The 13503-nt window shown below is 40.4% G+C and overlaps 1 protein-coding gene across 1 annotated transcript in view; it reads left to right on the top strand.

Moving 5' to 3' along the window:
• TBC1D8B (TBC1 domain family member 8B) overlaps positions 1–13267 on the top strand; it is a gene marked incomplete at its 5' end in the record, with an annotated part of 28329 nt that extends 15062 nt beyond the window's left edge. Inside the window, 11 exons of the mRNA XM_084213190.1 lie at positions 418–535; positions 1247–1532; positions 2774–2903; positions 4781–4879; positions 5996–6064; positions 6259–6499; positions 7149–7214; positions 7330–7413; positions 8258–8314; positions 8641–8738; positions 9054–13267. Coding sequence (XP_084069316.1) covers positions 418–535; positions 1247–1532; positions 2774–2903; positions 4781–4879; positions 5996–6064; positions 6259–6499; positions 7149–7214; positions 7330–7413; positions 8258–8314; positions 8641–8738; positions 9054–9464 — 1659 coding nt within the window. The 3' untranslated portion in view covers positions 9465–13267. The remainder of the gene's footprint in view (positions 1–417; positions 536–1246; positions 1533–2773; positions 2904–4780; positions 4880–5995; positions 6065–6258; positions 6500–7148; positions 7215–7329; positions 7414–8257; positions 8315–8640; positions 8739–9053) is intronic.
• Between the last annotated feature and the right edge of the window lie 236 nt (positions 13268–13503).

Here is a 13503-nt window from a genome sequence, read left to right as displayed (position 1 = left end):
GAAATATTAGCTCATGATGGCAGTATGGTAACACCTGTAAAATCTGTCACAGAAATGTGGAATGGTTTCTTGCTTAGTGGTTCACTCACTTTGCTAATGTCATGCAATTGTGTAAAATGAGTTTTTACATTGTACTTGGATTAGTTTATAAATGCTGTCATGTCCACTTCTTATATGCATTTGCATTCTAACAAGACATATAGCACTTAAAAATATTTTTATGTACTTTCGATACTCTTTTCTGTATTTAATAGCATAGAAGTAAAACTCTTGTCCTGGATATGGCTGTAGGTTTTCCCAGCACTTTAAAAATGTGCTGTAAAGTGCTTTCAGAAATATAAATTCTAAGAAATAATACCAGTTGTGTTTTCACCATCTTTTCTCTTAAATCTTTGCTTTCTTGTTTGAATCTTGCAGGCCATGAATATTCTGACATCAGTGCTTCTGCTGTATGCTAAAGAGGAGGAAGCATTCTGGCTTTTGGTTGCTGTGTGTGAAAGGATGCTCCCTGATTATTTCAATCGCCGAATCATTGGTAACATCCATCTGCTTTTTTATCTATCTTGAACAGAATGTCTGCCTACATTGAATGTCAATGGTTATTCATTAAGAACAAATGTAAGGGATGAGCTGAAGACTGACCAGTGGAGAGAAACCATTGCATTTGTTTCAGTTTTGTGGAATAGAAAATGGAGAACATCCCATGACTCCTCCTTAAATAGGCATGGATGTGATTTTCAGATATTGTCATTATTCTAGGCATAGCTGTTCAGGAAATAGTCAGTTAGACTATTATACTGTTCTTTTGGAATTATAAGTGCAATTCATACTATTTATTTGAAACTTAGCCAGTTTAGATAAAGAAAAAGGAGTTACCTCAGGTCCAGACTTGGACTTTGGTCTCAAATGCAGTTCTTAGAGGTGTATATGTTAGAAGAAAATGGGGTGTGAAGTTTCTCTCTTGTTGCAGAGGGGATTGTACTGGTTATCAGAGGAGTCACTGGAAGCAGCCATGTACTCACCAAAGTGCCAAAACACTGCAAGCATGCCCAAGGCTCTGCCCAGGCATGGAGAGCACAGTTTCCAGCATGGGGGAAGGAGCCAATGGCTCCATGCAGCTGGGCCTGTGTGTGCTTGTGCAACAGTGCTGCACTAGGGCAGGAACTTTGTTTCTGGCTGGTGCTCTGAGAAGTGTGCTTCTCTATGTTAAAATTTGGGTGGTGGTTTTGTTATCCTTTCCCTGCAGGTGCCTTGGTAGATCAGGCAGTGTTTGAGGAGCTCATCAGGGTTCACCTGCCTCAGTTGACAGACCACATGACGGACATGACTTTTTTCTCCTCGGTCTCTCTCTCCTGGTTCCTTACCCTTTTTATCAGTGTGCTGCCAATTGAATGTGCAGTCAATGTGGTGGACTGTTTCTTCTATGATGGAATAAAGGCAATCTTGCAGCTGGGCCTTGCAGTGCTGGAATACAACATGGAGAAGTTACTCACTTGTAAGGATGATGCAGAAGCAGTCACTGTTCTCAACAGGTATCAGTGTAACTGTTACTCATTCACGCTGCACAACAGCTGCTATAATTGCACATAGATGAGTCATTCTGAGGTAGCTGAGAAGACATCTAGCCAAGACTTCCAAAGTCTTCAAAGGAATTAGTGCTCATCTCAGGCAGAAATTCTGGAAGAGGTGGCTGGAAAGTGGGCCTGGATCCTCTGAACATCCCATCCTAAAGTTCTACTAAAACCATAACTATTTTGTGAATTTTAAAGAAAAAGCTGTGTGCTTTTAACCTTGACTTTGTATGATGTATAGAAGGCAGATTGCCTTGATGAGAATATCTAAAGCCCATTATGGCTGCTCCAGACATCAGTTCAGGCATCAACTTAGAGCAGCAAGTTCTTCAGCTTAGTTCTTGTAGGCTGCTGAATCTTCTGCTGTTAATGGCTTAAAACAGAAATAAGACCAAAAAAATGTGATGAGCTCATCAGTCATGATGTTTGTTCTGTATTAGCAATGTGAAGTGTGCTTTTAACTGACTTTAAACTGTACTGCAAACAAAACTTGTACTGTTTTTTCTTCACTAACTAAATTTTCGTGTTATTAGAACAGCAGAATTACTGTGTTATAGCAGTTAACGAGTTATGACTGTTAAGAACTGAAAATAAGAATTTCTGTTTAGTGAGGCTTTTACATGTTGCATGTTTGAATGGGGTAGGAACTACAGAATTATTGAAGAAAATGTAGTTTTATTATGAGACCATGCAGTCTGGTGTTTATTGTAAAATCTGGCTTCCCCACTGGATCTATTTAGGCTGGCTATGCGGGTGAGATAAGCAGGTACAGATCAGGCATGTCTTTGTCTTATACATCTGGGGGAATTAAGATTGTCTTGTTCACAGTTCAGGACAAACCTTTTTCTCTGTCCCAGTTAGTACAACCTTGCTAAATGAATTAGAAAACCAGGGGGTTGCCAAGTGGGCCTTGGAAAGAGTCTAGTTTGACTTCCCACTCAAAAGGGGATTGCTGCTAACACTAGATCACATAAGCTCAGTCCTAAAAGCTCCCGAGGCTAGAAGTTCTACAGCCTTCTCTTGGTGGGCAGTTCCAGTGTTTGTGTATCTTTGTTACTATTATAGCACATTTGTGCTACTGACTCTGATATTCTTTGTTTTTTCCCATTCTCTACTCACTTTTTCTTCAGTAGATGCCAATGTTATTGTTTTATTGTGATAAAATGGTTCCTGCTGATTTCTCATGTGTTTGCTTTGTGCAGATTTTTTGACAGTGTCACTAACAAAGACAGTCCTTTACCTCCAGCTGTGCAGCAGGGCTCCAACCTCAGTGACACAAAGAGTGACCATCCAAAAGTGGACATCACTGATCTGATCCGAGAGTCAAATGAAGTATGTGTTCTTGTGGGCATGTTTTTGCATCCTGTGCAGTGTTAATGTTTCATGGGCTACCTTGAAACAGTGCAGTTGCATTGTACAAACTAGGGTAGAAAATCTGTCTGGATTAGTAGAAGTTTGGCTCTTTGTTGAATTTAAAAATATAGTTCAGTTTCATTCCTTTAACACATGCACAAATGCAGATTCTTTGGCAGTCTAGTCAGGCATGAAGAAGTCATGTTTACCTAGAGAATGGAAGACTGTATAACATTTTATCATATTAAATTAATTCAGATTTTCATTATATATTGTATGTATATTCTTACTAAGGCCATTGCCCAATACCAGTGCTCAGAAGGCAGACCAGTGAATGAGTTACAATTCAGAGATGCAATTTCTCTCTGCTTCCATTTTGTTTCAAACCAGAGGGATGCTGGTAGTGGTCTCCACAGGGACACAGAAAGACAGTTCTGGAAGAAAACTCAACAGCTTATCCAGTTCAACTCCCTGTCCAGCATCCTCCCAGATAATCCTTTAAAAAGTCTAGTGTTGTTCCATAAAAGAAAATCTGCAAAAACTCTAGTCCATCATAGGGTTTGTCTGCCCCTGGGGGAAAATATTGAGTTAATTTCTTTTGGATGTTCATAAAGCACTATTGAGGAGAGTTGGCTGGGGTTTTCTCCATAGCTCCTTGCTGCTTTTAGGTGGTTGTTCATCATTTACCCTTTCAAGTCTGGTCATAGAATCAGTTATAGAATAGTTTTGGTTGACAGGGGCCTTTAAAGACCACCTAATCCAACCCCCCTGCAGTGAGCAGGGACAGCTTGATCAGGCTGCTCAGTTGGAGTCCAGCCTCATCATGACTCTAAGTGAGAAGAATGAGTTTTAACAGATTGCTCTCTTGAAAGGGAGCTGCCAGATCTGTTCTTTCGCTAGGTTTAATGCAACCCATTCCTTTAACCTTTCATCAAAGTTTGTGTGCTCAGACTCTTTTGTCTGTATTGCAGTTTTTCATATCTTGTTTAAAGGGGATTGCTGATAAGGGGACAAACACACTGCAGGGGGAAAAGCTTCTGGAAGTCCTGCCTAATTTGGTTGTCTATAACTCATTTGTTCTCAAAGTTTGTTATTAGAAGCAGTTTTGCCCATGGTGCATGGTGGTCATGGTTAGGCCATGTCTTCCTGATTGCCCATGCTGCTGAAAAGTGTCAAAAAACTTACAGAAGAGAAGTCAAATCTATTGAATTGCCTCATAAAAGGAAATTTAATTGATTTGACATGGTCTTGATAAAGAATGTCTTGTTTTGATCAACTGGTTTTTGTTTAGATTGTAATTGTTTAATAATTTGTTCCATGATTTCTCTGGTAAGTTGTTTCTAGTTCTTGCCTCCTATCCCATTTTTCCTTAAAGATAAATGCATTTATTCACTCCAGTGCTCAGACACCTTTCGTGTCCTTCAGAAATTACAGAGGTAGCCAGAAATGATTCAGAAATTACTTAGCTGATTTCTTAGTTTCACTAGAGTGAACTTCAGTCCCTGAAAACATGCACATCTTAGACTTTGCTGCCTTGCAGAAGTAGTCACCATGTGATAACAGAGTTGGGTATAGAGCCAACACACAGTAAAATCCCTTCTTTTTTCTTCCCACACAGGGAACTGCTCCAGTTTCTTCTTTGTCCATTGCTCTCTGAAACACTTTTAAACACCTTTTTAAAAGTTACACTGGTTAAGGAGAATATTAGTACTCTAATAAATTATTTTTCCTCAGATTTTCTGTGCTCTTCCTTTGTGTCCATGTCTATATTGTGCTTAGATACAAGAGAGACAAAGGTACTTGTTTAGATGTGTCTCCCACCAGCTGATTGCATGGACTGGTGCTTTTCTCCTCAGAGGTACGGTGACATTCGCTATGAGGACGTGGAGAGCTTGCGCTGCAGGAACAGGCTTTATGTGATCCAGACCTTGGAAGCTACGACCAAGCAGAATGTGGTGAGTGACTTGCAAAAGTCTCAGCCTTCTCCCGGATAAAATCCATTCCCTTTCGGAAGGTTCTGAGAAGAGCTGCAGTTTCCAGGCCAAATATATGATTTTATACAGAACCCCCTCATGTCTGCAGGGTGTCTGTTAACTGAGGCTTGGCCTATGATGTTTTCAGGCTGTAAATCACAGCATGACTTTCTGGTGTCCTTACAAGCAGCACCATTGCCAACCACTTCAAAAAGCTGGTGCATCTCTCACACTTTGTGTGGATCAGAACAGGCTGACCTATATTTCTATCTGCTGATGTTAATACTGTTCTCTTAGAGGCATAGAGCACCATACAGTAAAACAATTAAGCACCTGCATTTTTACTCCAGGAAGCAGCACTGGAGAGGTTATTGTAGTGCATTCAACAGGGGTTGCTTTTTGTCTGTGTTGTGTGTGAATGTCTGGTAATGTGGCAGCTCTCTATCTGCCTATCTCATCCTTTCAATTCAGACTGCTCAATGAAGGTGGAGGTTGTGACGAGCTTCCTTTGTTTGCCTGTTTTCTGCAGTGGCCCATTTCCAATACCTGATGATAATACTAGTCTGTCCACCACCTAGTGCTTCTTTCTGTAGTAATTGTGGCTTGTAGCAACTGAAACTAAATGCTGGTGGTTATGCTAAGATGGTATTGTATTTAATTCTACAAAACATATATAATGTGAAGTTAGAAGCTGGTCTTACAGCAAACTTTGTTTTTTAAAAGCTGTGAACAATTTTTTTTATTTAAAAAAATGAGGATTTAGCTTCATGTTGAGAGCTGAACATGCATTTGCCCATTCAAAGGAAGCTATATGTTATGTCATTATAAATAATTGAGTTTTATCTCCTGAGTTTCATAGTGTAGGCTCCATGTATGTTAGTAATGTGACTAGCCTTAAGCTTGTCTTTTTTTTGAGAAATTATTTATTTTAATCTATAATCTTCTGATTACTTTTTAAAAGAAGTGCTATTCTTCTAATTGTAACATGCCAAAACCTGGAATATGCAACAGTGTTTCTTAATGTAATGTTAAGTCTCCCATAATGTTATTCCAAAGAAGGAAGACTCATTAATTAAATTTTTTTTGACTTTGTTTCAGCTACGTGTTGTGTCTCAAGAAGTAAAATTCAGTCCTAGTGATCTTGAAGAGCTTTATGACTTATTCAAGGTAATGTGCCATTTTCCTCACTTACCAAACAGGCATCTTAACAGTAGACTTTGAAATGGTTTTAGTGAATAAAGGTTGGACTCAATATATGTTTTACATGCCAGCTGTACTACTCATTGTACACTTAACTCCTCACATCTTTCCCCCAGAGAGACTTGTTTCCTGAAATGTAGTGTTTTATCTTTGCTTTGCAGAAGGAGCATTTTCTTTCCTGTTACTGGAGTGTAAATAGTCCTGTGCTGCAGCACCATGATGCCAGCCTGCCCTACCTTGAGCAGTACCGGATCGATTGCCAGCAGTTCAGGCTTCTCTGCCACCTCCTGAGCCCCTGGTCACACTGTGCCAACAGAGACTCCCTGGCTCTGTGGACATTCCGACTGATGGATGAGAGTTCCACCTGCCTTATAAACTTCAAACAATTTGCCTGTGTTCTTGGTATGGCAGCAAAACATACATGAGCACACTCATGAGGCTCCTAGGAGCAGTCCTGGGGTGTATCACCTTCCATACTGTATACAAAAAGCTGAGGAGATTTAGTCTCTTAACACAGGGTCAAATCATGTGATTTTTATTACAGGCAGAATAGTTTCCTCTTGGAGATTAAATTTAAATATGGCTTGATCATCAATATATCCACAAATGAAGAATGGTCTGATCTCATGCCCAGCCTGTTTGGTTTAGGATAAATCTTCATACTAAGTAATCTTTTACACTGATTCTGCAGGATCACCAATGCCTTATTCCTCTGGGAAACACTGCTCTCTTTCTTTCATCTTGTTTTTAAAGTGGTATGTTCAGGAAACAAAAATGTAAGGGAAATGCTGAGACCTTAGTGCTTTATTTCTTTTGGTGGTGTGGTTTTATTTTAGTAAGTCATAGACATTATTAGTGTTCTTTCATCAGTGTAGGCTAACCCCAGGCTCAGCCACAGGTGATAGAGATTTCTGTAAGCTTCATATCTAATTATACTCCCTGTAAGGTAGGGCACATGTCCAGTTCCAACCTCTCTGGGTTGTATTTGTTTAAGTTAAGAGGGTGTTTTAAAGTTTGGTCCAGTTGAATAGACTGTCCTTTCCCCTAACAGATACGATGTATAATGGAAGCTTCACTGACAAACTGAAGTTTCTTTTTAAGTTGCACATCCCTCCAGGTAAGTGAGAAGCAGTGGCATTTGGGGAGAGCTGTCTTTGGTTTTTGTCATTGTTATCACTGCTTTGGTAATGCCTGGGCACCATGAACCCACTTTATTTAATCATTTATTGCAGCTTTTACTGAAGTAGAATCTCTAAGCCCTTCCAAAGGGGATGATCTTTCAAAAGAGGAACTGATGCACTTCAGCCAGCTCAGTGGTAAGCTCCAGAGTGTGAGGTTTTGCCTGCAGAATACTAGAAGGAATCTATTAATTATCCTGTGAAAAATGGGGAGCTTTATTCTGAAAACGAGTAAATCCAGTAAATCATATCCCTGTTAACAGAATCCCTTGAGAAGATCTTCTGTAGATATTAAAATTTAATAAATTTGTGCAGAAGTTGTGGATAGCTCATCTCATTGTTGAATTCAAAGGCCTGTGGGTGTTTACAGGGAAATAGGAGAGTGTATTTGGTTGGCATTTGTCAGCATTGTGGGCAGCCTGTCGCAGTGTTGAAGTGATGGCTGTTTCATTTCTGCATCCTGAGCATAAAGGAATGGTATTTTCTGCCTCAAGAATTAAAATACCAAATCCATTCTTACTTTGAGGCAAAAGTGTTTCAAAATTCTTTGCTTTCATTTTAGACCAAGTGAGCTGAAAAAGCTTTAGTAAATTTATGGAGTTGATAAAACAATCTGTTTCAAATACTTTTGAAACCTGTGGAATTTTTATAGGGAAGACAGATCCCTTTTTGGTTTTAAAATCTGCCTGAAGTAGACAATATATAGGTGCTGTTCCTGCTGCTCTTCAAGTCGTGCACCGTGAACATTATAAAGATTGTTTAATTGATAGCAGTTTCATTGGTGATCTTCTGCCTCAGAGTGGCTTCTATTTTTATAGAAAGTATGCAGATTTTACCATGTGGCTTCTTCTTGACCTAATCTATGCTGAGAACATTGAGGGTCTTGTGCCTTAAGGAAGGAATTTTTGATAAGGGAAATGAATCATTGGTCCTCATTTCTGAAATAAGTAACTTCATTTTTTTTTTTCCCCCTAAATTGTAGTTTCATCTGTTGGGGATAATCTTGAGAGTGGTTCTTTGAAGAGCAGCCCAGAAAAAGGTAAAAGAATCCTGGTGGCACATTTGGTAACTGTGTCTTTTGGGGGAGTAGAGCTGGGGAAGTGGCAAAGTGTGTGGTGACAGTATATTAAGTAACATCAACCTTAGTGTGCTGGTAACATTCTGTCCTCTTATGTAAGTGTAGTCATGGAGCAAAAGGGCAAAAGTAAGCTCTGGTCCTCTGTAAGTCCTTGGCCCCACCATTCTGTTGAGGAGGAATGATGTTGAAGATGCCAGTTCTTTTGCTTATCATCCCTTATGGAAAGGTCTCAGTTCTTGTTTGTTCAATTTTTTTTTTTTTTTCCCCACTTCTTCCCCTTAAAAAAGGGAAGGGGAAGGTTGACATTCAGGCATATCTGAAGCAATGGCAAGATGAACTTCTTAAAAAAGAAGAAAATGTAAAGGATTTGCCAAGAATGAATCAGGTAAACTGTTTGAGTCTTATTTAAGTCTATTTTAGGACCCTTTAAGTCCTATTACAATATTTCTGAAGGATTTGTAGGATCCCTTTAATTTCAAATCTTCACATCAGTCGTTAGACTGTGGCTTTTTAAAACTGCTGTAATGTATCAAGAGAGGGACTGTGGGACACACACAGGTTTCTCAGGGCTAGTCCGTGCTGTCATTAGAGCAGCTGCACCAGGTGCCAGAGCAGGCACTGGACTGAGAATACAACAGGCAGTGAAACAGAACAGCTGTGTTGCTCTTCTCTGAGCGCTCTTCTCTGTATCTCTCTGTAGTCTCAGTTCATCCAGTTCTCAAAAACTCTCTACAATCTGTTCCATGGGGATCCTGAGGAGGAGCTCTTGTATCGGGCTATCGCGGTGGTGACCAGCCTCCTGCTGAAAATGGAAGAAGTTGGCAGAAGGCTGCAGAGTCCCGTGTCACCTGTCAGAAGTCCAGTTGCTGTTACAGAAGTGGCTGCTGAAGTGCCCAGAGAGAGGCAGGAGGAAAGCAGCTCTGAGCAGACTGAAGGCAGTAGAGCACAGAGTTTGGAAGGGAACCATGAATGGTCTTTTGCCTTTGAACAGATTCTGGCATCCTTATTAAATGAGCCAGCCTTTGTGAGATTTTTTGAAAAACCTCATGACATAAAAGCTAAAATAGAGAGTGCTAAAAATTTACAACTTAAAGCAAGAACTAGAGTGTAATTTTCTTAACATTTGACTCTGAATTAATCACATAAAGTGCTTACAAATGAAGGCTGTAACTATGGAAATCAAGTCTGGTGTTGACATAGGAAATTAAATTTGAAGAATTAGCTTCAAGTATCAGATTACTGGTATCTAATGTAAATAAAAATAGTTTGAAGCACAGTCACTTTCTTGCATTGTTCATAAGTTTCACTCCAAAATAGGGACTGAATAATGAACTGCCTTTACCATGTTATTAAAACATGCAGCATTGCTTGGAGATACTGGATGTGTACCTGTTGCAGACCTGTCTGAATCACTGTTACAGTGGGTGTTCTCCAGGTTTTTTTCTATTACTGTGATAAAAGGAATGACTTTTTCCCATTTTCACTTTAAAGGAGTGTCAACAGCTTGGAAGTTGTCTTCCACATTAATTAGTTATTTCCAAATTGCTTGTGGACTGGGGCCAAAGCAGGGTGAAGACTAAGAGGCTGTGGTAGCATGACAGGACCATGAGATTAGAAAAGGAAGTTGCTCTGCTCACAATTCCTCTGCTTTGATGTTACCTGTGGGGCTGGACTCTAGTAGATTCCAGCCCCTCTCTCCCATTTTCATACCAATCCTCCTACAACGAAAAGGTGAAAAGGATGGGAGCTTATTTGGTCATCCAGGCTGCACAAGGATGCAGAAACTAATACTGATTGTTTAAAATCAAGGGAAAACGGTGGCTGAATCTGTCTGACCACATGGTGGTTGTAGTTTATCTGGCAAGAGGAACCATTGTTGGCTTCTTAGGAGCACCTTGATGAAATGTGGAGTTTTGCTGGTGTTTGGAAAGCCCAAACACAGGCCATATGTAGCTGAGTGTTGACTATTGAGCTGCTTAGGGACAGATTGCAGTTGCTTCTTTGCCTACCCTGAGTCCATATCTCAACCCAGTAATTGCTATTGCTTTTCTATAGCACTCTGGATTGTTGCTGCTGTAATATTTCCCCTCTATCAGGATTCAAAACAACAAGAAAATCCCCTTGAATCTGACTTGAATTTTTTAATATATAAAATATGATATAGTAGACAACCTGTGGAGGAAAGCTCTGCCAGTGTAAAAGCTGAGAAATGTTGACCTTCAATCTTTGGTAGCTGGTGCTAGAAGGAATTTAGAGAAGGAGGGCAAGAGCTTGTATTTTAACAACAGCCAAGTGGGGAGTCTTGCTAAACTAGTTTAAAACATCTATTTCCAAAGCCTGTATGACAATCTTTCTCTGCAGAGCAGCATTATTTTTCTACTGTGCATGTTTTTTAAAGAAGCAGAATGGGGATGATGGTATATTTCAGAGGCTTTTTGTGCAATACTAGTGTGAATGAAGAATAAAACAAATTTCTGACCTGTGTTACAGGCACTTTGTGAAATGCCATCATTGCAGTTGGTGTTAAATTTACGAATTATGTCTTACACTCTCCTCAATACTCTCAGGTATTAATGTAAAATAAAGTTTTACTGAAGAAGTCCAAAAGCTGTATCATATATGTGGAGAATGAGGAAGCTTTTTTCAGAAGCCTTCACAAAGTAATTGCAGTTGATACAATATACTGCTGATTTGTATTTTTATGTATAAAATAAAAACCCCAAAATTTATCCATTTATGTGGATATGGATAGGGCCACATTGTATTACTTTTTAAAAATGTTTTCACAAAGTTGTTCAGAAATACAAAGCAGATGATGTTTTTCTAGTCCAGGATGTACCCAGATAAGGTTTGATCACTGAGTAATTCTGCAAATAGCCATGATGAAATTAATGGAGCCTCATGAGAACAGATACAGCTGCCCATACCAAAAGCTTTTGTAGGTTTATGAGAGATACTGTTTATGTCAACAAGTAGTCAAAGCTGTAAACAATTTGCTAATCAAAGATAGGAATGTCTTAAAATTCAAGGAATTTTTTGATTGAGAGCCAAGATGTGAAGATCTAAGTGCAGAAGAAGGTGAAGGAACTTGCAAAGTCCAACAACCTTCTGTTGTTTCCTGGTTGTAAAAAGGTGCTCAGTCTGTACAATGCCCTTTTCTCTTAGTGCCCACCCAAGAGACTGTAGAGCCTTTGCCAGCTGGGAAGTAGCTCTTGTCAGATGTCATGTCCATGTATGAAGAGCATATATATCAAAATAGATTTAAGGTAATGATGTAGAGGGGGACACTAACTTTTATTAACTGCATGGATTTTTTTGTTAAATTTATTTCTATTTTTTTCCCAAAAGCGGTGATGTCTTAAATTGTTCCTGTAATACAGCTGCAGGCTGATCCAGGAAGACTAGTCACAGTGACAGGCATCCAGTCTCAGCAGGATGGAGAGTGGAGTGAGGTCACTTCCAACAGGCTGGCAGCACTCAGGCAGTGGCCCAGCATTTGGCAGGTTCTTCCTTTTGGAACCTCTGGATCATGGGCTGATTGTCTGGGGAGAGGTGGATGTAGCAAGTGCCAATGATTTCCAAGGAGTGTAGCCCAGAGGTGTATTTGCTGAGCTCCTTCCTCAGTGCACCATAATCTGAGCTCTGCTTGTGACAGAGGAACTCTGGAGTTAGTGTCTAGCTTCTTTCCTTCCCTTTCCTATTCCAGCTCCTTCCATCCCTATTCCAGGCAGGCTGGCTAACAAATAGATGCAGGTTTAGCTGGGACTGGTGGAGCTAGAGCAACAGCAGCTCATTCCCTTCCTTCACTCCTGGAGAGTGATGCCTTGACTTCAAAGCCCTGCACAGTCAGGGACAGAGATCCCTGTGCTGTGCTGCTTCTTGGCCAGGTGGAATTGGTGATGCAGAGAAGGCCCCAGACTCCCATCACATCACCTGAGGGTGCTGGGTGTGCACACGAACAGGAAGCAGCTTGGTTAAGTGAATTCTGTTGTGTCATTTCACTCACCTGTGTTACTTTTTTTCTGTAAGTTTTCATGAAGTTTTCCACCTTTATTTTCAGGTTCAGTCATAGGAAATAAATGAAGGTGCATCATTCAGTACAAAATAGACAGCTGTAGATTGCTACAACTACTGGTGCTGTTTGTCCAGCTTGACAATTGCAGTGCCTGCTGCAGGGTGACCTGGCAGCTGTGTCATGGTCACCCTGCAACACTGCCACTGGCTGTGGGGGACACTGCACAGTCCCTGCTTGTGGCTGGGCCGTAGTTGCTGTGTGCTAAGATGCCTTTTGTCAGAACTAACCAGAAGCCAGCAGAGCTGGGATGTTCCTGGTGTGTGCTGCTCTGGAGCCTGACTGCTCCCTGTGCTCTGGGTGACCAGTGACAGCCCTGACCCCCACAAGGAACTGGCTGCTTGGCCTCTGTGTGCCCAGCTCAGGGCTTGGGCAGGTGAGGGGAGGGAATAGCTCAAATAATAAATAAAAATACCAGCTCTTTCCACCATGGGGGACAACTGATGGTAATTAAACTGGTAGCATTTTCCAGGACATGGAAGTGGCTGCTGCCATGTGATACAGAATAATCACTTTCTGTTTCCATCCATTTCTAAAACAAGCCACTTGTTCATCACTCTAATGGCTAAATAATAATGTAATTTTAGAAGAGTTTGCTACCTTAGTGACTAAGAAATTGCTGTGTGTTGATTTTATCAGAAGTTTCTCATCCAATTGTACCATACAAGGTTCTTGATTGTGATTGCTGTTGTTATCTGGACTAAAACAGAAGGAAATACTCTGATTTGTTTCCAGAAAAATAGGCTATTTTGTCTTTTTTGCTATAGCTTTGTCACTTTACCAAGACGCAGCACATGTTTGTGTTGACAGATTGGCTTTTATACAATGTATTGTATGCAGAGGTACTGTAAGACAAATGGGGTGTTAAATAAAATATTGTTTCCCTTAAGTAAGAAACGCCTGTGTTTGAGGCATTATTATTTCCTGTGATGGCCTGCTGTGGAAGTTCCTTCAATAGTTTTGGTCATGTTAAAGCCACATTTAGTCAGTGCTTTGCAAAACAAGGAGCAAGCCCAAGTCCCTGCTGGGACAGCAGCCTCCCAGAAGAGGAGGAAAAATGGAGACCTGAATTTGGAAG

This window comes from Fringilla coelebs (assembly GCF_963513975.1).
Source record: "Fringilla coelebs genome assembly, chromosome: 11".
Classification (NCBI taxonomy): domain Eukaryota; kingdom Metazoa; phylum Chordata; class Aves; order Passeriformes; family Fringillidae; genus Fringilla; species Fringilla coelebs.
Note: the sequence above shows the minus strand (reverse complement) of the source record. Positions and strands in the feature narration are given on the sequence as shown.